The sequence below is a fragment of the Procambarus clarkii genome, chromosome 10, assembly GCF_040958095.1.
Source record: "Procambarus clarkii isolate CNS0578487 chromosome 10, FALCON_Pclarkii_2.0, whole genome shotgun sequence".
NCBI classification, from domain to species: domain Eukaryota; kingdom Metazoa; phylum Arthropoda; class Malacostraca; order Decapoda; family Cambaridae; genus Procambarus; species Procambarus clarkii.
The window spans coordinates 48601239-48626870 of record NC_091159.1 but is presented as its reverse complement, the minus strand read 5'-3'; the positions used below and the strand labels follow the sequence as shown (position 1 = coordinate 48626870).

The window sequence follows — 25632 nt, the reverse complement described above, 5'->3', positions numbered from 1 at the left end:
CACACCTGTCGCGCCGCCCACACTGCTATACCACACCTGTCGCACCGCCCACACTGCTATACCACACCTGTCGCGCCGCCCACACTGCTATACCACACCTATCGCACCGCCCTCACTGCTATACCACACCTGTCCCACCGCCCTCACTGCTATACCACACCTGTCGCGCCGCCCACACTGCTATACCACACCTATCGCACCGCCCTCACTGCTATACCACACCTATCGCACCGCCCTCACTGCTATACCACACCTGTCCCACCGCCCTCACTGCTATACCACACCTGTCGCGCCGCTCACCCTGCTATACCATACCTGTCGCAACGCCCTCACTGCTATACCACACCTGTCGCGCCGCTCACCCTGCTATACCATACCTGTCGCAACGCCCTCACTGCTATACCACACCTGTCGCGCCGCTCACCCTGCTATACCATACCTGTCGCAACGCCCTCACTGCTATACCACACCTGTCGCACCGCGCTCACAGGTGTACCACACACAGTGAACAGGACTTAGAGCACAAACGGGAGACGTGTAAACATGACGTGAGAGGTTCAGCGGACATTAACGACCTCAGTGGTATACATCAGAGCCGCCTGGCATGGGCCGTCTTGCCGTGTCCTCACCAGCATGCTCTTAAGTCTCTCTTCCCGACTACAGACACGAAAATTTTCCTTATATAGATAAAATAATTCACAGAAGTATTCGAGTAGATTTCAGTTTCCAGAGAGAGAGAGAGGAAGAGAGAGAGAGAGGAAGAGAGAGAGAGAGGGGCGGTTATTGCTAGCAAGGCGGGTGTTGCTAGGAGAGGTGGGTGTTGCTAGCTAGGAGAGGTGGGTGTTGCTAGCTAGGAGAGGTGGGTGTTGCTAGCTAGGAGAGGTGGGTGTTGCTAGCTAGGAGAGGCGAGTGTTGCTAGCTAGGAGAGGTGGGTGTTGCTAGCTAGGAGAGGTGGGTGTTGCTAGCTAGGAGAGGTGGGTGTTGCTAGCTAGGAGAGGTGGGTGTTGCTAGCTAGGAGAGGTGGGTGTTGCTAGCTAGGAGAGGCGGGTGTTGCTAGCTAGGAGAGGTGGGTGTTGCTAGCTAGGAGAGGTGGGTGTTGCTAGCTACGAGAGGTTGGTGTTGCTAGCTAGGAGAGGCAGGTGTTGCTGACAAGTAAGAGGATTTGTTGTTGTTGTTGTTTTAGATTCAGCTACTCAGAACGAAATGTCTATGTAGCACGGGCTATGGTGAGCCCGTAAGTGAGAGGAGGATGTAGGTGTCTATAAAGTGGTGGAAACTGAGGCAGAAGGTACTTACAACTCACCTAATACTGCTGAGGACTAGATGCAGAGGAATCCTAATAGTCGTCATGTTATACATCCGAAAGATTAGGGCGTAACGATACGTGTGTTACCAGCGCTCAGACCACAAACACCTGAGGGCGTCACGAAGCATTCACGAGAACGTGTGACATTTTCCGCGCACTAACACCGACATCCACTTGATCAGGCACAGTCTCCTTAAAGGATTTCCTTTACCACACGTCACGAATGTAACTACAATTTTCTTTTGAGGCTAATACACAAACACTGATGCTAATTACCGCAGGAACGAGGACTAGTTCTTCAGGTACACGGTATAATCCAGGTAACGTCCAAGTCCGATGCCTTCTGTAGCGATATTCCCCTGTTGGCGTGCTCCGAATCTAGGCGCTGGAACTCCTCGTAGCTGCTTGCGCGCCCTCCGTGGCTTCCAGACCAAGTGAGGCTACAGGGATCCTGCGTCCAACGGCAGAGTCTTTCGTCCTTGGCGGGGGATGTGGGACTTGTGTAGGGCCAGGCGGGGCGCTGGGGGTACTTACGGCCCCAGACCCCGCCCCCCGTCATCCAGGGAACTCCCCGAGCTTCCAGCGCTACCTGGAATCCTGGAGAACAGATTCTTTCTTGCGCAATGTAAACATTTGGAATGGTTGAGATATGTCGAGGGGGTGTCTGTAAGACGAGCCTTTCTTCTCTCTCTTGTGTCCCCAGAAGAGAGGTAAACATGGGCCAAGAGAGACGTTTCAATAGGTCATAATTATTTTGTTAATGGTACTTGAGGTGGTTTTCTTGGTGCCAGCGAGCGCCCTCACCGTGAGCACGGGGGAGGGGAAGAGAACGGTCTAAAGGTCTAGTAATAATTTATTCTAAAGACCAATTCAACTGTCCACTATTTCAGGTGGTCAGTATGTGGCTTCTCTTTAATATCGAAGTTGAACAGTATGTCAAGTGGGGTGAGGCCTGGAGGTCGAGCCTCTCTTGCAAATATACATAGTAAATATGTAGCGATAACTGTATTATTATATATTTATTAAAAATAAGCTGTGGTAGCAATCCAGACGGATGTCCAGGATAAGCTGTGGTAACACTATAGGCGGATGTAAGCTGACTACTATGTACTGTCAGAAAATTCCACGGAACATTTCTCATCGCATTCTCAGAATTTCCGTATGTCTAAAATTCAAACAATTTTAATGATGGTAGTTTAATTGCCTCAGAGATGAAATAAACGAATGTAAATATATATTATTATTGCACATTTCGTAAAACACTACTAATATAACTAGCTAATACTTAATGGATTCTATACTTAAATGTCTGCTGGGAAGCCAAAAATGGTGTTTTGGGTTATCGAAGACAAGTAATTTAGGTTTAAACCATGACTTTTGGAGCATTTTTTAAGACATCAACAGTCCCTTACTTCATCAACCCTTCACAACGTCCCAGACCCACATCCCGCGATCCCACAGCGACGTTGATCCTGGCCGTGATGCATCCTGAGGGCCCCAGTTATCATGCCGCCCCAACCTACCCCGACGCCGCCAGACGTTCCAGGAGCCGTTCTAGGAGTCCATCACGTTGTTCTCACGTGCTGGAAGCGTTCACCGACTCTCGCCTCCTGCTGGAAGCGTTCACCGACTCTCGCCTCCTACTGGAAGCGTTCATAGACTTCCGCCTCCTGCTAGAAGCGTTCACAGACTCTGGCCTCCTACTGGAAGCGTTCATAGACTTCCGCCTCCTACTGGAAGCGTTCACAGACTCTGGCCTCCTACTGGAAGCGTTCATAGACTTCCGCCTCCTGCTAGAAGCGTTCACAGACTCTGGCCTCCTACTGGAAGCGTTCACAGACTTCCGCCTCCTGCTGGAAGCGTTCCCTAACTTTCCTGCTTCATCGTCCAAACATCCCCTTCCTTCTCTGTCTAATATTTTGGCAGAAGCTGAGAGAAGGAAATTATCAGGGGGAAAGCGCCAAGCCATTACGACTATATAGCACTTGGAAGGGGTCGGGATAAGGATTTGGGATGGGACGAGGGGGAAGGGGGGGAGAAATGGTGCCCAACCACCTGGACGGTCGGGGATTGAACGCCGACCTGCACGAAGCGAGACCGTCACTCTACCGTCCAGCTCAAGTGGTTGGGCAGCAGAAGCTAAGAAAGAAAGTGTCCTCCAAAGCCTTGTTTGATACAGGGAAGGAGATATGTTCCAAGAAGTGTGTAGACGAGACCCAACACCAGGATCTGCACAAGCTCACCTCAGGGAGCCGTGATGGCAGCGCGGGTCTTGCCTCACTCCTCGTCTGCCTTGCTTCCTCTCACGACCCGCCGTACGCAGGGGTGGCTGTAGGTGTGGCTGCAGGTGTGGCTGTAGGGGGCTGTGCTGGTGGACGCGACGACAAGGAGCAGCAGGGGGGCGGGACGTGTGTGCGATTGTATTCAACGAAATTTATACCTCAATTCGAATGACATTTGTAAGCTGAGTAGTTATTTAAAAGGCGGGTGTTGCTAGCTAGGACGAGCTAGCTAGTGCCTTTCAGCGCGACCTTCTAGACCTCAGCAGCTCCGTGTACCTCTCAGCAGCTCCGTGTACCTCTCAGCAGCTCCGTGGACCTCTCAGCAGCTCCGTGGACCTCTCAGCAGCTCCGTGGACCTCTCAGCAGCTCCGTGTACCTCTCAGCAGCTCCGTGTGCCTCTCAGCAGCTCCGTGTGCCTCTCAGCAGCTCCGTGTACCTCTCAGCAGCTCCGTGGACCTCTCAGCAGCTCCGTGGACCTCTCAGCAGCTCCGTGGACCTCTCAGCAGCTCCGTGTACCTCTCAGCAGCTCCGTGTGCCTCTCAGCAGCTCCGTGTGCCTCTCAGCAGCTCCGTGGACCTCTCAGCAACTCCGTGGACCTCTCAGCAGCTCCGTGTACCTCTCAGCAGCTCCGTGTGCCTCTCAGCAGCTCCGTGTGCCTCTCAGCAGCTCCGTGGACCTCTCAGCGCGATCTTCGCGACCTTATACGAAGGACGAACTACCCACTGCTCGTCTCATCACCATGCCTGCTGCACCACCTGATTACAACATCGAAGTTCCCACTTCAAAACAGGTGCAGACTATCGAAGTTCTTATTTTTATAGAGGCTTTCAGAGTTTTGCCGTCCAGGAAAAAGACGGACCCTTCCGTTCAAAGCAGTTTACCGCGTATAACCTGATCTTGAGGACGAAGATGGTCTTGGGCCATAGCAGTTGCGACAATTACCTTTTCCGGAGATCAGGATCGGGCAGTTAGCAGCCAGCTTGCTTAGGGGAACTCCCGGACTACACATGCTCCGCCCACTACCGCCTCGGGTCGTACACCAGCACTCTGCCCAGGACCGCCTCAGACCACACAACACATGCTCATCACTGGACCACTATACACTATATAACAAACAATTCAGGTCCTCCACTGCCCACAGGACCTCCACTGCCCACAGGACCTCCACTGCCCACAGGACCTCCACTGCCCACAGGACCTCCATTGCCCACAGGACCTACACTGTCCACAGGACCTCCACTGCCCACAGGTCCTCCAGTGCCCACAGGACCTCCACTGCCCACAGGACCTCCACTGCCCACAGGACCTCCATTGCCCACAGGACCTACACTGCCCACAGGACCTACACTGCCCACAGGACCTCCACTGCCCATAGGTCCTCCACTGCCCACAGGACCTCCACTGCCCACAGGACCTCCACTGCCCACAGGACCTCCATTGCCCACAGGACCTACACTGCCCACAGGACCTACACTGCCCACAGGACCTCCACTGCCCATAGGTCCTCCACTGCCCACAGGACCTCCACTGCCCACAGGACCTCCACTGCCCACAGCTGAACCTCCACAGATGAACTGTTGGTCACAGTATACCCACGCCTCACAGAACCCCCATAACACACAGGACTACCATGACCCCACAGGACTGACATTGTCCACAAGACTGCCACTGTCTGATCACCATTCCTCACAAGAGCCCCGACGCCCTGGGGACGCAAAGAAGACCACCACGACAAATGGGCAGAGTTTCTTTCGCCCTGATGCCCCCTGTTACCTTGCAGTATATAGGTACCTAGGAGTTTGACAGCTGTTACGGGCTGCTTCCTGGGTGCGTGTAGGAAAAAATAAAAACAATTAGTTAGTAGTTTGTAACAGTTGATTGATTGACAGTTGAGAGGCGGGCCGAAAGAGCAGAGCTCAACCCCCGCAAGCACATCTAGGTGAATACGGTTGGATCACCACAAGGATCACTAACCTCACCTCTACCCATCACACAGACACAACTTTTTATCGTGTTTACAACGCTGCATCAATCAAAGGTAAAAAAATAATAACCCCGCGGTTACAGAGTGTGTGAGGGCCGCTAAAGCGTCAGTAACACAGCGGTTACCTACCACCAATACGCGCCAAAGTGATAACGTCTCGCCACAACACAACGCTAGCAAATGCGTTGAGTGTTGCGCGGTTGAGCGAGTGAGGGGTTGTGCCTTCCTGGGGCCTTGGGCCCTCACAACCATTCCGAAGTTGTTGCTGTCATCTCTCTCGCAGGGAAGATGCCATCGACCGCTTGTGGCGTCACGACTCCGTCATCCAAACCCATTTCCCAACATTGGACGAGAGCGTTGAACTCGGAGTGCTGGCGCCTTGGGGCCTTTGTTGAGGCGAAAGAACGATGGGGATCATTTGAGCGATGAACTAAGTTTAACGAGGCTACATTAAGCGATAAGTGTATTTAACGGGGGTTTTATTACAGCGAGAATTATGTTGCTAACAACACCATTGTCTAGCAACACCAGGCATGAGTGGCTTGTACTATACGCCCGTGATATATAGTCACGGGCAGGTCTAAGACAGGCCGGTCTCTCTCTCTGGCGCTGAGAGACACACGGAGCTGTTGGCGGCTGGAAGGTCGCGCTGAGAGACGCAGAGCTGTTGGCGGCTGGAAGGTCGCGCTGAGAGACACACGGAGCTGTTGGCGGCTGGAAGGTCGCGCTGAGAGACACACGGAGCTGTTGGCGGCTGGAAGGTCGCGCTGAGAGACGCAGAGCTGTTGGCGGCTGGAAGGTCGCGCTGAGAGACACACGGAGCTGTTGGCGGCTGGAAGGTCGCGCTGAGAGACGCAGAGCTGTTGGCGGCTGGAAGGTCGCCCTGAGAGACACACGGAGCTGCTGGCGGCTGGAAGGTCGCCCTGAGAGACACACGGAGCTGTTGGCGGCTGGAAGGTCGCACTGAGAGACACACGGAGCTGTTGGCGGCTGGAAGGTCGCCCTGAGAGACACACGGAGCTGTTGGCGGCTGGAAGGTCGTTGCGAAAGATATAAGAAGTTAGAGAAGGAGGAGCAGAAGGTCCCTGTGTTTCACCGGTGAAATATATCACGGCCGAAGATGGCTTTCCTCTCCTTCCGCGCTGTTTAAATTTAGTCTATAGCCTACTTCCCAGTCAAACTCTTCTCTATATATATTCTATTTCCTCTTTCTTATATATAATTACACTACATTTCCTCCTCTTGCCTCAGGTTCTGTTGCCGCCGTCCGCTTCAAGTAACTGAGCCTCTACAAATCTGATTTAAGTGGGCAAGAGAATGCTTTCGCGAAATTAGATTTAAAAGCTGCAAGAGCGATATTTAAATTATCGCCAGCTTGCAGAAGGCTTGGGCGACTGTATGAGAAGTTTAGCAGACACTTGGAAAAGCTTAGCAGATGCTTATGAAGCTTACAGTACGTCTTAGAAGATTTGTAGGCGTCTGGATTGCTTAGCGGACACATGGAAAGCTTAGCGTAGGTCCAAAAAGATATGCAGCCGTCTGGAAAGCTAAGCGGATGTCTGAAAAGGTTAACGTACAGCTGGGAACCTTGGCAGATGTTAAGGAAGCTTTCCGAACATCTGGGAAGAGTAAAGGATGTGTAGGATGTTGATGGGAGGTGTAAGGACAGTACACGGGACCCACGAGACCCACGACCCACGGGACCCACGACCAGCGGGACCCACGACCCGCGGGATCCACGACCAGCGGGACCCACGACCCACGGGACCCGCGGGACCCACGGGACCCGCGGGACCCACGAGCCACGGGACCCACGCCCCGCCTGACATGGTCCCTCGGTGCAATAGGATCAAGGCCGCCCACAATACTTTGCCTAACCAGCAAAAATACCTGGTCACGAGGACAGACCCTGAGACCAGCAACAACCTGACGCTGTCCTCACCAGGAGAGTTAAGAGCTGAACTCACGGGAGGAGCAGGAGCAGGGGGTGTGGGGGGATAGCGAGTAATTAAAAAAAATACAAGAGACTGGTAAATTTGGCGGATTAAATCCAGCACAAGACAGGGAGACAATTGTATGTGTGTGTGTGTGTGTGTGTGTGTGTGTGTGTGTGTGTGTGTGTGTGTGTGTGTGTGGACAGCCTTGCAGCACAGGTTTGGTGTGTGTGTGGAGGAGGAGGAGGAGATGCAGTGAAGGAGGCGGGAGTGTCTGCTGTCAAGGCTGTGCAGAGGTAAAGGTTAACATCATTCTCATGTCACGTCTCTCCCATCCTCCTTCTCTTCCTCTCTCTCTGCCACACCCTTCCCTAATACAGTGATCTGGCCCACACCCATATTACGTGTCTCAGGCTGCCCCCTAGGGAGGGACGGACGGGGGCAGGGAAGAGGAAGGAGAGAGAGAGAGAGAGAGAGAGAGAGAGAGAGAGAGAGAGAGAGAGAGAGAGAGAGAGAGAGAGAGAGAGAGAGAGAGAGAGAGAGAGAGAGAGAGAGAGAGAGAGAGAGAGAGAGAGAGAGAGAGAGAGAGAGAGAGAGAGAGAGAGAGAGAGAGAGAGAGAAGGCGGGGAGGGGGAAGTTGAGACTAAAGATAAGTTATGTACCAATGTGAAGACATATTAAACTGTTGGTTCATTCCAATAATTATATGGAAATATAATTAAGCAATTATATTAGACTAATTAAAGTAGCCACAATAAAGTTTTAAGTAACCACCATAAGGCTAAACTAAGTAACAAATACACAAACACTAAGTAACAAACCACACACATCAAACGTCAGAAATATCTAACCATAACAAACAAGCGTGTGTCTGGGGTCCCCCAGGACGCTAGTTCGATCCCCGTCTTGCTGCAAAGATTGTCTAATACATATATCATGTGACTGAAATTGTGGGAACCGACCTGTGAGATTTATATTTATTTAATTTATATGAATTTATATTTACGTTAATTTGTATACTTCGATAGCAATTTGTATAATGATAAGTGGACTGTATTTCTGCAATAATCTCATAATCTCACAAATCGATCCTCTACACATTAGGGGGGGTTTATATTACACATATGCAGCCAATCAAATTACAGTAATAGCTACATACATTGATGAGGTTCCTTCTCTTATAGTACAGCAGGTTAGTCCACCAGGTATAACTAGAGTGTAGACACCAAATTATCCTCTTTGAGGTAGCTTCTATCACCCAGTAACTGGTGCACATAATCTTGCATCCTCGTCTTGACCTGTCAAAAGTGCGCTAGCTGTGAAGCCAGAATCCTATATATGACAAGCTATATCAGAGAAAACACTATACAGTACATGGAACATTAAAGACCTGGCTTAATTACCTTTAGTATGAGGCGATTTCGCGTTCTAACCGGCTAACCCTATATCCTGACATTAATGGCCATAAATGAATGATAAACGGGTTTCGGATAGACACTTAACTTGTATTTGTAGACAGCGTGTTGACAATGGTACACCTTTGGGTTCCATAACACTACGTCCAAGTAAATTTAACAGGAGCCGAATTTGCTCCCGTGTGAGCCTCTGGTCTCAATAAACAACAATGGCTGTTTAACACTCCATTCTATTGACGTTACTGGCCGACATTGTCCAGAATGATAGGAGCCGTACTCGCTCCACACGTCTCGGAGGTGACACAACAATGGCTGCTCTCCCCCTCACTCTGACGCCTGGCCTACTTTGTCCAGATTTCAGAAAGTGATAGAAGGGTCACATTTACTCTACTTTAATATTGATAATTAAGTTAATTTATATAAGATGTTTTTATGATGGTAAAGTCCAAAGACTAATGTATTTAAGAATAATTCCCAGCAGAATAGCTGGTGAATTATAATAGTATGTGGTGATGATATCCCGTTTTCTATAGACGGTAATTCCACTACAAGTTACGTTTTCTATGGGTAACTTGTTTATACAACACAGCTCTTATCTGTCTGTATGATATTATATGGTGTCGGATTTTCCGACATAATTCCCCAGGGGGCTGCTCACGGGTCGAAGTCCTATTTAGAACAGACGAACACCGATACTCCTCCTTCGGATTATTAGATTAATTTGATGTTAGTAGTTAGTAATCACACATTTGTGTGTCTGTTCGTACAGGACGGATGTCCCGTACTAGAGTTGCAGGGGTTAGAAGTCTAATGCGATTTCATTTCCCTGTCAACTCTTGAAAGGCTAATATTCAAGCCTTATTACATATTATTTAACCCAGAAGACTGGATGTGATCAAGTACTACAGTCAAGTATGATTCAGGGACTGCAGTGAGATCAGTGACATTAGATATAACTTGAAGTTTGTTCAGGTAACTGGTCACTGATATATAAACACTGAGGCCCATGGAATACATCTTGATTAAATAATAAATGTATCAAATCAGTCATCAGATTTATTGGGGTTTAATTTAGTTAATTGATTCAGAAGACTGAATAGCTCATCATTAAAGTAAAGTATGGTTCTGAGACTGCAGTGGGTTCAGTGACATTGGTCGCAGTGACTTGTAGCTGTTTTAGGCTACTATTCACTGATTTGCCACTGAGGCCTCATGAACTCAACTCCAGCTTTAAATGATGATACTAACATCAACCTCTGTTGGTATAGTCAGCTGTAATCTCCTTAGTATAATGCTACTGGAGAAATATAATCAGCTGACAAATTTAGATTCTATTGGTATTGTTTATCTGCAGGCATAGGTCTCCTCAGGCTTGATACTGGTCCTGAGAGTAATTTACCTCCTGCAGAGTTTAACATGGTTATACCCTGATATTTAGTAGGGCTACCGATGAATCGATGACAATAGTCTGTCCCAACAAGGAGACCGAAGTCAGTGAGGTGATCAGACTTAATATTATCTGCCAATTTTATTCCTCTATTTCTCAGGAATTTGGCTGTTGCTCTCAGACCTTGAACTTGTAGGTCTACTGGTATTTTGTCCACCACAATGGCTTGTACTCTACAGACGTACCTGCCTAAACGTACTGATGGTTGTACCACCTGGTAGACTTGAGGTCCTGCATCTGTTACAAACCCTGAGATGTTGAATGACATCTGGGCTACAGGCCTTAATTGTAGTTCATCTGCCAACTTTTTAGTGATATATGTTCTCTGGGATCCTTGGTCAAACAACCCACGGGTATGGACCTTGGCCCTCTTATTCAGGATGGTAATTTGGGCAGTAGGCAAAGTCGTATTACCTTTAGACTTTGCCGTATGGACACTCTTTGTTTGTTGCACCTTGCAGTACTGTACTGTGGTGGGAATGCTATCTTCCACCTTGGGGTTTGGAGACGTTGTTTTGGTGTCTCTGCACAATGCTGCATGGTGCTGACCTTTGTTACACCTATTACAGGTGTGTAATTGGGTATCACAGTCCTTGATGTTATGTTTCCTGAGGCACCTCGTGCAATGTTGCAAATCTTTGAGTCGCTCAACACGGGCGTCACTATCAGGAAAATTAGGGCAGTGGTACATTGAATGTTTCTCATTGCAGAACAAACATGTTCCATAGCTTCCTGTACCCTTTGGTGTCATGTTCTTGGGTGACACAGTAACTATAGGCTTGGAGGGTCCCACTGCATATACGCCCACACTGCCACTGTTCCACTTTGGTGTTGAATTATATTGTCTAGATTGATTTGGAGTACCTTTGGTACTCTGTGGTTTACTATTATTGGTTTCTGAGGGTTTACTTGGTGGTTTTAATTTGTCATGTGTTCGTAATTGATGAACTACTGACTTTAAACCTTCAGATATTTCATTCATGGATAAGATACTTTTATTGTAATGAGCACTCATTTGTCTCAATATGTCCCTAGGTATTTTCTCCTGGACAATTATTTTCAAGACCCACTCAGCCCCGTTTGTATCTGCTGTCAGGCTGAGGGCATTGATCAATGATTCTACCTCCAGCTTGAATACTTGGAGTGAATCAGCTGAAGCCTCCGGTGGGGGTAAATGCAACAGCTCATGAACTAAATGTGATGTTCTTACTTCTGGATCAGCATAATTATCCTTGAGGAGTTTTACTGCCAGATCATAGCCGTCATTAGTTAATCTCAGATGGGATACTACTGTTTTAGCCTCACCTGATAATTGGCCTTGCAAATAAGAGAATTTACTACTCTTTGGTAAAGATTGTTTTGAGTCTACAAGGTCAACGAATTTGTTCCAAAATTCGTCCCAATCTTCCTCATCTTTCCCTGAGAAAGTGGGTAAATTAATTGGAGGGAGTCGAGCTTCCGCTTGACTCGTATTAGATGCAACTGTTGTTGTTGTTGCTGTTGCCTTGTTCTGGGCAATTAATTTGACATAAGGCTGTAACGTGGCCTGAGTGTGATCTTCATAATTCGCAAGATCAACCATAATGTCGTCTATTTCTGTTTCTGATAAATTGGTGTTGGCAAGTTCAGCCACATATGTTGCTATTTGGCATTTGATTTGCTCAAATTTACCTGCAGCTGCTTGATAATAGCTTTCCAGGTCAGCATAATCAACTTGAGATTGTTGTGACAAATCTTCACATTTCTTGATCTGTCTTGTTAAGTGGCCTTTAAGACCTGCAAGGGTTCTTTTCATTCTCCCTGCATTATCCATACTGGCTCGTTGGTGAAGCCTTGTGGGGCTTGTACTTGGGCTGCTCATAATACTGAACAAACACTAATGGTAGCCTAGGGTAAATTCTGAACTCACTAGGCAATAATCCTACCTCTACTAGAGGTTAGCACTTAAAATTAATACACATTATATATATACAATCATACACACTAATGATTTGAGTGATAAACCAGTGTCACTGGAAGTACCTTTAGGTTAGCTCTTCTATATCACCCTAGGATGGAAGAGACACTAATTAATCACTCAAAGGTGTAATGATCATAAGTAATTTATTATATATACAACTCAACTCGAGTTGATAAAAATTACACCCAAAATAGGGTCTGGACCATTCATTAATGGTGTTAGGTTGAATATAGTACAACTGACTATGGTAATAATGGGACTAGGATGAACAATAATAGTTCAACTAGTCAATGGTAATATCCTACCCTGTTGTGGGTTGGCAATTAGTAAATATTATACTGTGATCACTAGTGCAATATATATTAAATAATTCTCTATTTTGGAGAAATAATATACACAATTATTGTTAATAGCCTCTTAATTAGCCTCTATGAAACTTCTAATATTATCTAGAAGTATTAAATATTATTAGTGACCTCGCGAAATAAAGTCCACAAAATTCGTAGATAATCTCTCGCGAAATGTAACACCACGAAATCCGTGAACAATCTCGCGAAGACACAGTCACTAATTTGGCTGGATTCTATATTAGCGCTGTCATTTCACAGAATAACACGCCACCAAATCTGTGGGTGTGCATGAAACCGCTGACTAAGGCTGAACTCGGCTGAGGGAGGCTCCTGAGCTCCCTCGAGGCTACGCTTCCGTCTTTGACTGGCTGGCCTTTGTTTAAATAACACTGCACTAGTATATTTAATGAATCCACTGGATAACTGGTTCATCCGGTACTAAGATGACCAAATGTGGGTTCAAAGGATCAAATAATCCGTCATCCGGTTCGAAGATGACCAAATAATGTGGGAACCGACCTGTGAGATTTATATTTATTTAATTTATATGAATATATATAGAATTTATATTTACGTTAATTTGTATACTTCGATAGCAATTTGTATAATGTTAAGTGGACTGTATTTCTGCAATAATCTCATAATCTCACAAATCGATCCTCTACACATTAGGGGGGGTTTATATTACACATATGCAGCCAATCAAATTACAGTAATAGCTACATACATTGATGAGGTTCCTTCTCTTATAGTACAGCAGGTTAGTCCACCAGGTATAACTAGAGTGTAGACACCAAATTATCCTCTTTGAGGTAGCTTCTATCACCCAGTAACTGGTGCACATAATCTTGCATCCTCGTCTTGACCTGTCAAAAGTGCGCTAGCTGTGAAGCCAGAATCCTATATATGACAAGCTATATCAGAGAAAACACTATACAGTACATGGAACATTAAAGACCTGGCTTAATTACCTTTAGTATGAGGCGATTTCGCGTTCTAACCGGCTAACCCTATATCCTGACATTAATGGCCATAAATGAATGATAAACGGGTTTCGGATAGACACTTAACTTGTATTTGTAGACAGCGTGTTGACAATGGTACACCTTTGGGTTCCATAACACTACGTCCAAGTAAATTTAACAGGAGCCGAATTTGCTCCCGTGTGAGCCTCTGGTCTCAATAAACAACAATGGCTGTTTAACACTCCATTCTATTGACGTTACTGGCCGACATTGTCCAGAATGATAGGAGCCGTACTCGCTCCACACGTCTCGGAGGTGACACAACAATGGCTGCTCTCCCCCTCACTCTGACGCCTGGCCTACTTTGTCCAGATTTCAGAAAGTGATAGAAGGGTCACATTTACTCTACTTTAATATTGATAATTAAGTTAATTTATATAAGATGTTTTTATGATGGTAAAGTCCAAAGACTAATGTATTTAAGAATAATTCCCAGCAGAATAGCTGGTGAATTATAATAGTATGTGGTGATGATATCCCGTTTTCTATAGACGGTAATTCCACTACAAGTTACGTTTTCTATGGGTAACTTGTTTATACAACACAGCTCTTATCTGTCTGTATGATATTATATGGTGTCGGATTTTCCGACAGAAATGTTGTGTGTGTGTCCAACATATATTTGCAGGCGAGTGTAACATTACATTACAGCAGGGTAAGACTCGGTGCGCTGGGGGAGTCTCCCCTAAGAACTGTTACTTGCACCAGCTCCAGCAGGCTCAGTCGCGCCCTCTCCCTAGTGAGAGGGCGCGACTTCACCTACATCTGGGTCGCAGCAGAAGTCACGAGCTTAATAAATACACAACTCACATGACGGTAATGTTGACGGTTCAACCTTGATCAAGCTTAGTACAGTACAGATGGCAAACAACAAGCTTTCTCTGGTCACTACTCCTCCCAGCACTGCAAGAAACAATGGGCGAGCCCATATATATCGCCCTGGGGCTAGATTCACGAAGCAGTTACGCAAACAGTTACGAACCTATACATCTTTTCTCAATCTTTGGCGGCTTTGTTTACAATTATTTAACAGTTAATGAGCTCCGAAGCGCCAGGAGGCTGTTTATAACACTAACAATAGTTGATTGGCAAGTATTCATGCTTGTAAGCTGTTTAATAAATGAAACCAAAGCCATCGAAGATTGAGGAAAGATGTACACGTTCGTAAGTACTTGAGTAACTGCTTCGTGAATCTAGCCCCAGGCTCTCAAGGTTCTGTTACACTACACTTAAGTGGCTGCTTTAGGTAGGACACTTACGAGGAGAAAGCGATGAGTCAATATAACTATACAGCAATTGGTAGGAATATGAGGACAAGGCGCTGGGACACGAGGCCGGAGTGAAGGAACTGTGCTGAAACCCTTGGACCATCAGGGATCGAGCGCCGGTCCTGCACAAAGCGAAGTCGTATCTATAGCGACCAGTCCAAGTGAACATATAAAAAATGGCAGCTTACGGTACCCACGAGGACACACACCTCAGTTTTTCTTACTATTAACATATGCTAAATAATTAGAAGTGAAAAGGTAAAATTCCACATACTACTTAAGGCAGAGGATACCGGTATCCACCAATGAGCTAAGTATCACTTTAAACCACATTGTCGCCTATCTACTTTTTCTTGAATTATAAGTAAATACGCGAGGAAGCTACGAGTATCACTGTATTACAACTGTTGCAACCAGCAATCAGAAGAAGGCTGAACTACTGGCAAACTACTTTTCTGCCAAGATGCAGGTCTCTGATCCTGGACGTCAGCCTCCACATCTTGCCCCGAGCACTGTGTCTAGGATGACTGAAGTTGTTATACAACAGCTTGAAGTTTTCCATCTCCTTAAAACGCTAGACACAAGTCTAGCGTGATATATATATATATATATATATATATATATATATATATATATATATATATATACATATATATATATATATATATATATATATATATATATATATATATATGTATATATATATATATATATATATATATATATATATATATATATATATATATATATATATATATATATATATATATATATATATATATATATATATATGGAAACCACCTCTTATAGGGTACCATAGACGTCTGCAAGACGCAGGTTCCGGGTACTGTAGTAGGGGTGATCCGCCTCCCAGCAGGTACAGTCCCCTTGCAACACTTGTCCGTGCAGCGCCTGGCGAGACCCTGCATAGCACACACGCACGCATTAAAGGCCAGTAACCTTTATATTTCTGTGCTAATTAATTATCCTGAACGTTATGTGTGTGCGGCACGAGGCTTGGCTAACGGAATAGCCTACTGGAAATGGCTGAGTTAAAAAGAAATACGTTAGTTGCAAACTAACTACACGTCTACCAGTAAAATATACAAATGAAATTATCTATTTACCAAACTGGAGTAGCTGCGGAAACTGAGATACATTGACAACGAAGACTTTGGGTTGTGATGGCGGACACGTTATTGAGTTTTATAATTTCTAGAATATACTTTTTTGAGGAGGACTTTTTGGGGAGGAGTAATTTTTCAGGCAATTCAGACAAGTTGAATAACTTAACACTCTTCCGTGTGGTTAATAACCCTCTAGCGGTTGTTAGATCTTAGGACCAAAAGCCAAGAACAGGTGAGTGTAATATGTCTAAAGTCTAACATCAAACCAAAATTTTCTTGGCCTGTTCAGTTACGAGGTGTTGCTCACTTCACCAGTGGGCTTGAACATGCTAGATAATGTCATCTCTCAGAGAGATGACATTATCTAATAGTAAAAAGTAATCGATAATAGGCAGTTTTTAACTTTTATTCTAAGTGGAAAATCTTTCTTTTGTTGTCCAATTGTTACAATTGTTGTTACCATGGAGGAGTTTAATATCACCTTTCATCGTTCTCATCACGGAAACATGAGGAAAAAACCGGTGTGTGTGTGTGGGGGGGGGGGGGGGTGAGGAAGCAGCAGCAGCAGTAACCAAGGCAACCAGAATGTCCTGAGGTCAGACCAGCGGTACTCGAACACTTCTTGCACTTTGACCTATGAAAGTGACCCTGGAACCTCACCCTCACCTCTCTACTTGTTCGCCTGCAAATATCACGGGATAACTATATCAATTTTATACTGTTGTTAATTCTTGGGCGAACAAAAACACACACCTTTCGTGGTTATTCACTTTCTTGCACGCACTCTTTCCTGCCGTTAAGTCTTCAGTAAACTGTGCTGAAATTTATGTAAATAGTAATGTCGGGTGTATATCGGCCAAATTCCTCGATGCGGTCCTCGTGTCCCTCTCTCTTGGGCGGACAACACCCGCGACATTTCCAAAGGAACTTTGTTGTTCGGCAGGCGGCCGGTGGCCTGTTTTTATTGGAGAAACCAGTCTTTCTTTCGCTTAGTTTGCATTACTGTGTTCAGGGACGATGGTGCTGGAGTCCTATTGTCACAGCCACAGAGGGGGACCAGGAGACGTCTAACCTCGGCCGCCCAATGCGGTACCCGATGCAACCAACATGCAACCGCTCATCTGAATAACGACGTACACATCGTTTTGCAAAATCCATTAATTAAAAACCCTGCAAATATTGGCGGCAGCGCGGTGACCATTACGACAAGGTCAGAGAGGTATACAGATTGACCGACATTTTGGGCTGAGGGTGTTTTGGTTCCGTGTGGCAGGGACCCCGTCACCCACGGGAGTATATCCGGGTCACTGGACGGTGATGCAGGGAGGGAGGGAGTAGGCGGCTGTAGAGGTGGAAGGGGTGGGTGGGGCGTGGAAGGGGTGGGGTGGGCGTGGAAGGGGTGGGGTGGGCGTGGAAGGGGTGGGGTGGGCGTGGAAGGGGTGGGTGGTGGCATAGAGGGGGAGGGAGGGAATTATCAGGGGCAAGCGCCATGCCATTACGACTATATGGCACTTGGAACGGCTGGATAAGGATTTGGGATGGGACGGGGGAGAAGGAATGGTGTCCAACCACTTATGGACGGTCGGAGATTGAACGCCGACCTGCATGAAGCGAGACCGTCCAGCCCAAATGGTTGGATCAACTTTGGATGGAGAGATGGAAGTAAGGTGGGTGAGTATGCGAGGGGTGGGAGGGTGCGTGCAGTCTGGCAAGACAGAAGCCTAGTACCTCACTTTCTCGCACCCTTGCTAACCCGTTCAGTTACTAATGCGCACACCCACACCCACTACCTGCCCCCACTCTACCTGCCCCTACACTTCCTGCCCCCACCCACACTACCTGCCCCTACACTTCCTGCCCCCACCCACACTACCTGCCCCTACACTTCCTGCCCCCACCCACACTACCTGCCCCCACCCACACTACCTGCCCCTACACTTCCTGCCCCCACCCACACTACCTGCCCCTACACTTCCTGCCTCCACCCACACTACCTGCCCCTACATTTCCTGCCCTCACCCACACTACCTGCCCCTACACTTCCTGCCCCCACCCACACTACCTGCCCCTACACTTCCTGCCCCCACCCACACTTCCTGCCACTATGCTTCTTACAGCATGTGATGGGTAGTCACATGCTGTAAGAACCATGTGACCCATCACATGCTGTAAATAGCATAGTGCCGCCAGCAGCGTGCTAAAATCTAAAGTAATAATAAAACATATAATAATACAAAGAAGAAAGAAAAACTCGAGAAATCAGATCAATATAATACAAATAGAACATTAAACCAATTAAAAACTTATAATTTCTAATTATGTCTAAGAACGAAAAAAAAAGATAGCATCCACATACAAACTCTAAGTAATATACCTGCAGATGTACACGTACACAATGCCAACCACGACAGCCTTCATGACCCTCACCAAGGACTTCTCTCAGGAAACGTCTCCTGACACCAGCACCCCAGTACACGGCACCGGCCTGGTACTCACTCCAACACAAACATATAAGGAAACTTGACTTGCCACAAGGCTGGTCCCTGTCATTAACAATACCGGCTTATACCGAAAATGACTTAAACAAATGAATTTCACAACGATCTTGGACCGAAGATGTCAGAGGAGACATGATCACAATGTACAAAATACTTAAGGAAATTGACGTTTGGTAGGATGTTTAATAAGCCTATAATCAGGACAAGGGAGCTCTAGTGGAAGATGATTATTATAAAGAGCAGAAGGGATACATTATATACCTACTGGAACACACTGGGGGAGGTAGTGTGGGAGTGGAACACACTGGGGGAGGTAGTGTGGGAGAGGAACACACTAGGTGGGGGACTGGAACACTGGAACAGCAGACATAGTTGCGGAACTGGAACAGTGAGAGCGCCCGGGCCGCACTACCTCATGACGTCACAGAGGTTACCTCCATGACGTCATTAAATTTGTTACGTCACAGAACTCATCACTTTTGAAGCTCCGGTAGCGGGCGTAGTGTTGTGGTGGGCGTGGTGTTGTGGTGGGCGTAGTGTTGTGGTGGGCGTAGTATTGTGGTGGGCGTAGTGTTGTGGCGGGCGTGGTGATGTGATGGGCGTGGTGCTGTGGCGGGCGTGGTGTTGTGGTGGGCGTAGTGTTGTGGTGGGCGTGATGTGGTCTACGGGTAGAGGTTGGGCTGCTAGTAATATCACTGACTTGCAATACCACAGACATGTAGTAAAATTTTCGTGCAATACCACTAATTTGCAGTACTACTGTCTAACAATACCTACAATATGCAATACGTAGTTTTAAACTAAAATATTCAAAGTACAATAAATACAACATCAAAATTACTCAAGATTAAGCCTATCTTGCACTCAGATTGTATGCCAAGCAGTGCGCATAGCTTTGTTTCATAAATAAGGTACATCAGTAATTAATGTGTTAAGTGTATGTCAGGTAAGTTACATTGTGTAGTCCAGTGAACAAGTATTACTCTATAAGTGACTATAATTATGTGGAGGTGTGGACAGTGTCGTAAATGCATGTAAATGATCTGCCTGAAGAGGTAGGATCGTATAGGGAACCTTAGTACTGGAGACACGACACCCTTCGCCTCCACTCTAGCAACGCTCCTCTTACGGAGGGCTGCGTCAAAGGATAACGAATCCTGTCCTCTCGATTAAAGCTTCACAATTTTAACGCAATTGACTACGGCGTTATATTCTGGCGTTTAATTACAAATGAAAGCGTCGTGACACTGCCGCTCCGCGGCTGATAAACTGAAAATTAATAGGTTGTGAAGGTTTGTGGAATGCGTCCGCTCCCAGAGAGGCAAGAAGCCACTGTACATTCTGCAGCTTGTCAGCAGGGAAGGGCGGTCCGTGTGTGAGGAGACACTGTCAGTTTACATAATTTTCCTCTGTGTGTCATAGACGAGGCTAGCGATGTGTTACCCACCACATAGCGTAGTGGGCTACGGGACACTCAACCATTCATTGAAGTACATTTACGATAATATTTTCACTGTTGCTTTAGAATCAGCTACTGGAATAAAAAGTTCCAAGCAGCACGGGCTATAGTGAGCCCGTAAGTGGAGGCTCTATGGAGCCATTATCAGTATCAGTAGCTGATACTGGAGATCAGGGGATGGGATCCGTCGACGCGCCAATCCAAGATCATAAGGCTGGTCAGACCGGTGTATTGAGCAACACACTGCTCACAGCCGAGTGCCACGGGAGTCAGCAGGACTGTCGGCGGGCTGTCCACAATCGGCCGGTCTAGGGGGAGATGTCCAGGTGTTACTTGGACATCAAGTCCAAGAGGTTGGAAACCAAGAGGATTGGTTTCCTTATCCCAATTCCTTGAAGTTGATAGTCTGGTTGAAATTCCTTCTTCAAGGTGTCGTGGTCGTAGAGATGGTCGAAGCGTTCTTGAGGGACGACCATGTGAAGGATCCGTCCTGCTTCCCTGCACTTGTATTCCCAGTAGTCGTTGTGGATTATGGAGTTATGCTGTCTGTCCTCCTTGGAAAGTACATAGCCACATCGGATATACTCAGAAGAGGCAGCATGGGAGCCTGTCAGTCTGGGTGGTGCGGTGCGGGACCTGGAGGTGGTGCTCGGGCGGCCGCATGAGGGCGCGGGAGAGCCGGTGTCATCGACTGAAGCATCGGAGTCGGTCAAGTCATCATGGTCGGCTGTCCTAGGTGCTGCTGCCGTTCCTGTCAGTGAGACAAGCTCGAGAACTGCAGAGTCGCTGTGGCGGGACGGTGAGGGCTCCCTGGAGGTCGGCTCAGGGATCCCCCGGGTCCGGTAGCAGTTGTGGAAGCTGAAAGAAGGTCATCGGGCACAACAGCTGTCGGGAGTCCATATTTTCACTATGCCAACCAACATACATACATGTTCCTCTGTCCCACATAGACAGGTAATGAGGCAAATGCAATTACTATCAAGTGTAACGGGATGAGATGGACACCCAGGCAGCAACAAGGCCACCTTGCAACACCGTTCGAGGAAAAATATCAAATGAATTGGAATGCTAATTTTAAGCGAGGCAAAATTTCTCCCTGAAGGAGTATGTTGGTCCTGGAAATTGAGGAGCTGGGGGCAAGGACACCTACCGGAGGGAGGGAGGAAAGGGTGGAGGGATGGGAGAGGGAAGGAGGCAGTGTGGGAGGGAGGGAGGTGAGAAGGGATGGGAGGGAAGGTTGGATCACCAAACAAAGGTGCTGGGAGAGAACACGGAGTGGAGGAGATGTGAACCAATGAGTCACTCACACAACAGAAGCTCTTGAACACACTCGGCCAGTGTAATGAAGATCAAATTAATACGTAATAAGCATTCCGAGTGAGTCACAAACAAGATATTAGTTATTGTAATTAAATGCGGCAAGTTTAAGGCCTGGCGTTCGCAATGCACTTTTTATTAGTTGTTTCCATTGCGATATTCCGACTTATTGAATACTCGACAAATTAAATAAAAAACTGAGTCTCATTACTTTCATTAAAATAAAACTATATGATCGTTATGACTCCATTAACCCGAGCATGAGTAGAGGCACAACACTATATTACCCACTATTACCAGGGGTTACTTAGCAGTATATGATGACGCAACAGTCAACAAAAGACTGAAGCTGATTATTATTTAAAAATAGTCAGTTAAACTTAAAATTCCTGGTAACAGCGTTTTTATTTAGCGCTAAAACGCTAAATAATCTAAATAAGTAAAATGATCCTTGAATATAAATCAAACTTTAATGAATATATTATAAAATTAATACATTACAAACCGTACAATGAAAGTGTTCAGTAATGCAACTAATGTGAGTGTATTAGATGACTAGATTTCCTAATAATTACTAAATACTACTAATAAATTACGTAGTGTTTACTAGTTGTGTTTTTACGGGGGTTGAGCTTTGCTCTTTCGGCCCGCCTCTCAACTGTCAATCAACTGTTTACTAACTACTTTTTTTTAACTTTACTTTTTTTTTTTTTTTTTTATTCCACACCACACACACACACACACCCCCAGGAAGCAGCCCGTGACAGCTGACTAACTCCCAGGTATCTATTTACTGCTAGGTAACAGGGGCACTTAGGGTGAAAGAAACTTTGCCCATTTGTTTCTGCCTCGTGCGGGAATCGAACCCGCGCCACAGAATTACGAGTCCTGCGCGCTATCCACCAGGCTACGAAGGCCCCTATAACCTATGTGTGTGTGTGTGTGTGTGTGTGTGTGTGTGTGTGTGTGTGTGTGTGTGTGTGTGTGTGTGTGTGTGTGTGACCTATAACTATGAGTCAGAGGGTGTGAACAGTGTTGTGTGGTACGATTTATGTATTAGACTCCCTGTATGGAGTTTGACTTTACCACTCATACACATGAACACACACATGTACACACTTCCCAGCACAGACAAAGAGTGCTGGGAAGACGGGACACCACGAGCGTAGCTCTCATCCTGTAACTACACTTAGGTAATTACATGCACCCAAACATACACACACATGCGCAATTAGTTAGTAACAGATGATTGATTAAGAGTTGAGAGCCAGGCCGAAAGAGCAGAAATCAACCCCCGCAAGCACAACTAGGTGAATACACATGCACACACACACACTCAACCCCCGCAAGCACAATTAGGTGAGTACACACTCCCAATCACTTGGCGTGGATGGTAGAGCAACGGTCTCGCTTCATGCAGGCCGGCGTTCAATCCCTGACCGTCCAAATGGCTGGGCAACCATTCCTTTCCCCTGTGTCCAATCCCAAATCCTTATCCTGATCTCTTCCAAGTGTTATATAATCGTAATGGCTTGGCGCTTTCCCCTGATAGTTCTCTTATCACTCCCTCTCCATCTCTTTTTTTGGTGCGTTCATTTTACCGAAAATTTGTCTTCTTATGTTTCTTATACTTACAAAGGCCTAAACTTTGAGAGGTGTTTGTCAACCATATTCATATACTTGAATATTTTGCACGTCGGAATCATATCCTTTCTGTATTTTTCTCTGTTATTCTGATGTGGTATGGAATCATTGGCCTCGTTTCTCCTGTTTCCATCATTACTTTCAATTTATTAGGGTTGAACTCCAATAGCCACTTGTCTGACCATTCCTGAAGTTGGGTCTATACCTTAGTGCAAATGTTGGCAGTCCAGTTCCTAGTTTATTATTCAGATTAGTTTCGTAAACCGGAGTATCTTTCCTTATATACATGTCTGTTTGACTGTGTTGGTGGTTAGCTTTCTGTGTGTGTATATGTGTATGGGTGTGTGTATGTGTGTATGTGTATGTGTGTGTGTGTGTGTGTGTATATGTGTATGGGTGTGTGTATGTGTGTATGTGTGTGTATGGGTGTGTGTATGTGTGTATGTGTGTGTGTGTGTGTGTGTGTGTGTGTGTGTGTGTGTGTGTGTGTGTGTGTGTGTGTGTGTATGTGTGTGTGTGTATGTGTGTGTGTGTGTGTGTGTGTGTGTGTGTGTGTGTGTGTGTGTGTGTGTATGTGTGTATGTGTGTGTGTGTGTGTGTGTGTGTGTGTGTGTGTGTGTGTGTGTGTGTATGTGTGTGTGTGTGTGTGTGTGTGTATGTGTGTGTGTGTGTGTGTGTGTGTGTGTGTGTGTGTGTGTGTGTGTGTGTGTGTGTGTGTGTGTGTGTGTGTGCGTGTGTGTGTGTAGCAATGGAGGCGTTAATTCATAATGAGCAGATAATAAAAAGATAATAAAATCACTAAGTACAAAAGTGTAAAAGAAAGCAACAAATGTTATAAGGATTAAATATTGAAATGCTTAACGTCGAGAAGAAGTCATATATTTAAAATCTTGAAAACAAATATAAAGAATCTTTTATTAACAGATGGTGAGCGAATGAGTGGGAAGTGTGTCGAAAACTTTAAAACATTATGTTATAAATTACACAAACCACGAGCGTAGTTCTTTCCCCACACTCTAACTGGGTAATTATTGATGTAATTACAAACACACTCACACAGTGGAACGCACTAAAAGAGGTCATGGAAGCCATCCACAACATTAAGTCCAAATTCGACAAAGAAATCGAACGTTAGAAACAGGTACAACAAAGCTAGCAGGCGAGACACAGAGAGCCATCTCTCACGTCCCCGCGGTCACTGATAGGTAAGTGCACTTGTCCGACACGTGTAGGCCTGCAAAAGGCCAGCCAGTCGCCGGAGGAACCTTCGGCCCTGGATACCAGCATTGGGTGAAGGCCAAAAACTAAACCAAAGGTCAGAGGCTGTGAACGGCCTCCACCCAGCCTTGTCGCTACCCGAATCCTCCACAAACATGCTACACGCAGAGTTCACTGCCCAAACTCTCGGCTCCACCGGAATGTGAAGTGACTCGGCCATCTGTCTGTGGTATCTTGGGTCATCTTACCACCCCATGCATAGCGGTAGGAAGTGTTATCTTATATCAAGGTGTTCGCTATCGCTCCACACCTCCACTTGGACTGGACGGTAGAACGACGGTCTCGCTTCATGCAGGTCGGCGTTCAATCCCCGACCGTCCAAGTTTTTGGGCACAATTCCTTCCTCCACCCCGTCCCATCCCAAATCCTTATCCTGATCCCTTCCCAGTGCTTTCCCCTGATAGTTCCCTCCCTCCCACACCTCCAGGAACCAGTTTTATTGAACTACCACCTAAGATATTAGTTCTAAATTGCTCCAGATGACTTACTCAGTTTCTCCAGAGAATCCAAATGATAGAGAGGTAATTACAATGTACTAGAAAACGGAAATGGCTGGCCAGCACCACAGATGGTGTGGCCACTGCCGGGCTGTGATGTGTGGCTGGGCAGCACCACAGATGGTGTGGCCACTGCCGGGCTGTGATGTGTGGCTGGCCAGCACCACAGATGGTGTGGCCACTGCCGGGCTGTGATGTGTGGCTGGGCAGCACCACAGATGGTGTGGCCACTGCCGGGCTGTGATGTGTGGCTGGGCAGCACCACAGATGGTGTGGCCACTGCCGGGCTGTGATGTGTGGCTGGGCAGCACCACTCTAGTGGTACATGATGGCGGCTCAGATGGTACTTGGGCGTTACAAGAAACCTTCACCCTGGCATGGATGTTGTGCAACTCTGGTCACTTGACTTTTAGAATGGCTAGTAGCGCGATACGTCCGGTCTTGTTGACTGGTGCCTGGCAAGGTCTGGTTGACTGGTGCCTGGCAAGGTCTGGTTGACTGGTGCTTGGCAAGGTCTGGTCGACTGGTGCTTGGCAAGGTCTGGTTGACTGAATATGAGAACTCATAGTCCATTGAAAATGGAAACTCATGTTCAATTTAGAATACAAACTCATATGCCATTGAAAATAAGAACACGTAATCCTTTGAAAATGCAAACTGAAAATGATGTGAAAATTAAAACTCATAGGATAAACAATTATAAAATATATTTGTAATTAATCGCAGAATTGTCTACACTCATTATCTAAAATCGTGGTCTCTAATGACTATTTTAAACGATGTCATATATAATAAATAAAGTAATTAAAAATAATGTAATTTGAAAATATAACCATTGGAT

At 46.3% G+C, this 25632-nt stretch overlaps 1 protein-coding gene across 5 annotated transcripts in view; it reads right to left on the bottom strand.

The window, feature by feature from the left end:
- LOC123774331 (proton channel OtopLc) overlaps positions 1–25632 on the bottom strand; it is a 219099-nt gene that overhangs the window by 11920 nt on the left and 181547 nt on the right. Inside the window, exon 1 of one of the 5 annotated variants that reach the window (XM_045768513.2) lies at positions 1304–1804. The exons of the other annotated variants lie outside the window; for them this stretch is intronic. Coding sequence (XP_045624469.1) covers positions 1304–1359 — 56 coding nt within the window. The 5' untranslated portion in view covers positions 1360–1804. Of the gene's footprint in view, positions 1–1303; positions 1805–25632 lie in introns of those variants that run through there. 5 annotated transcript variants of the gene reach the window in all.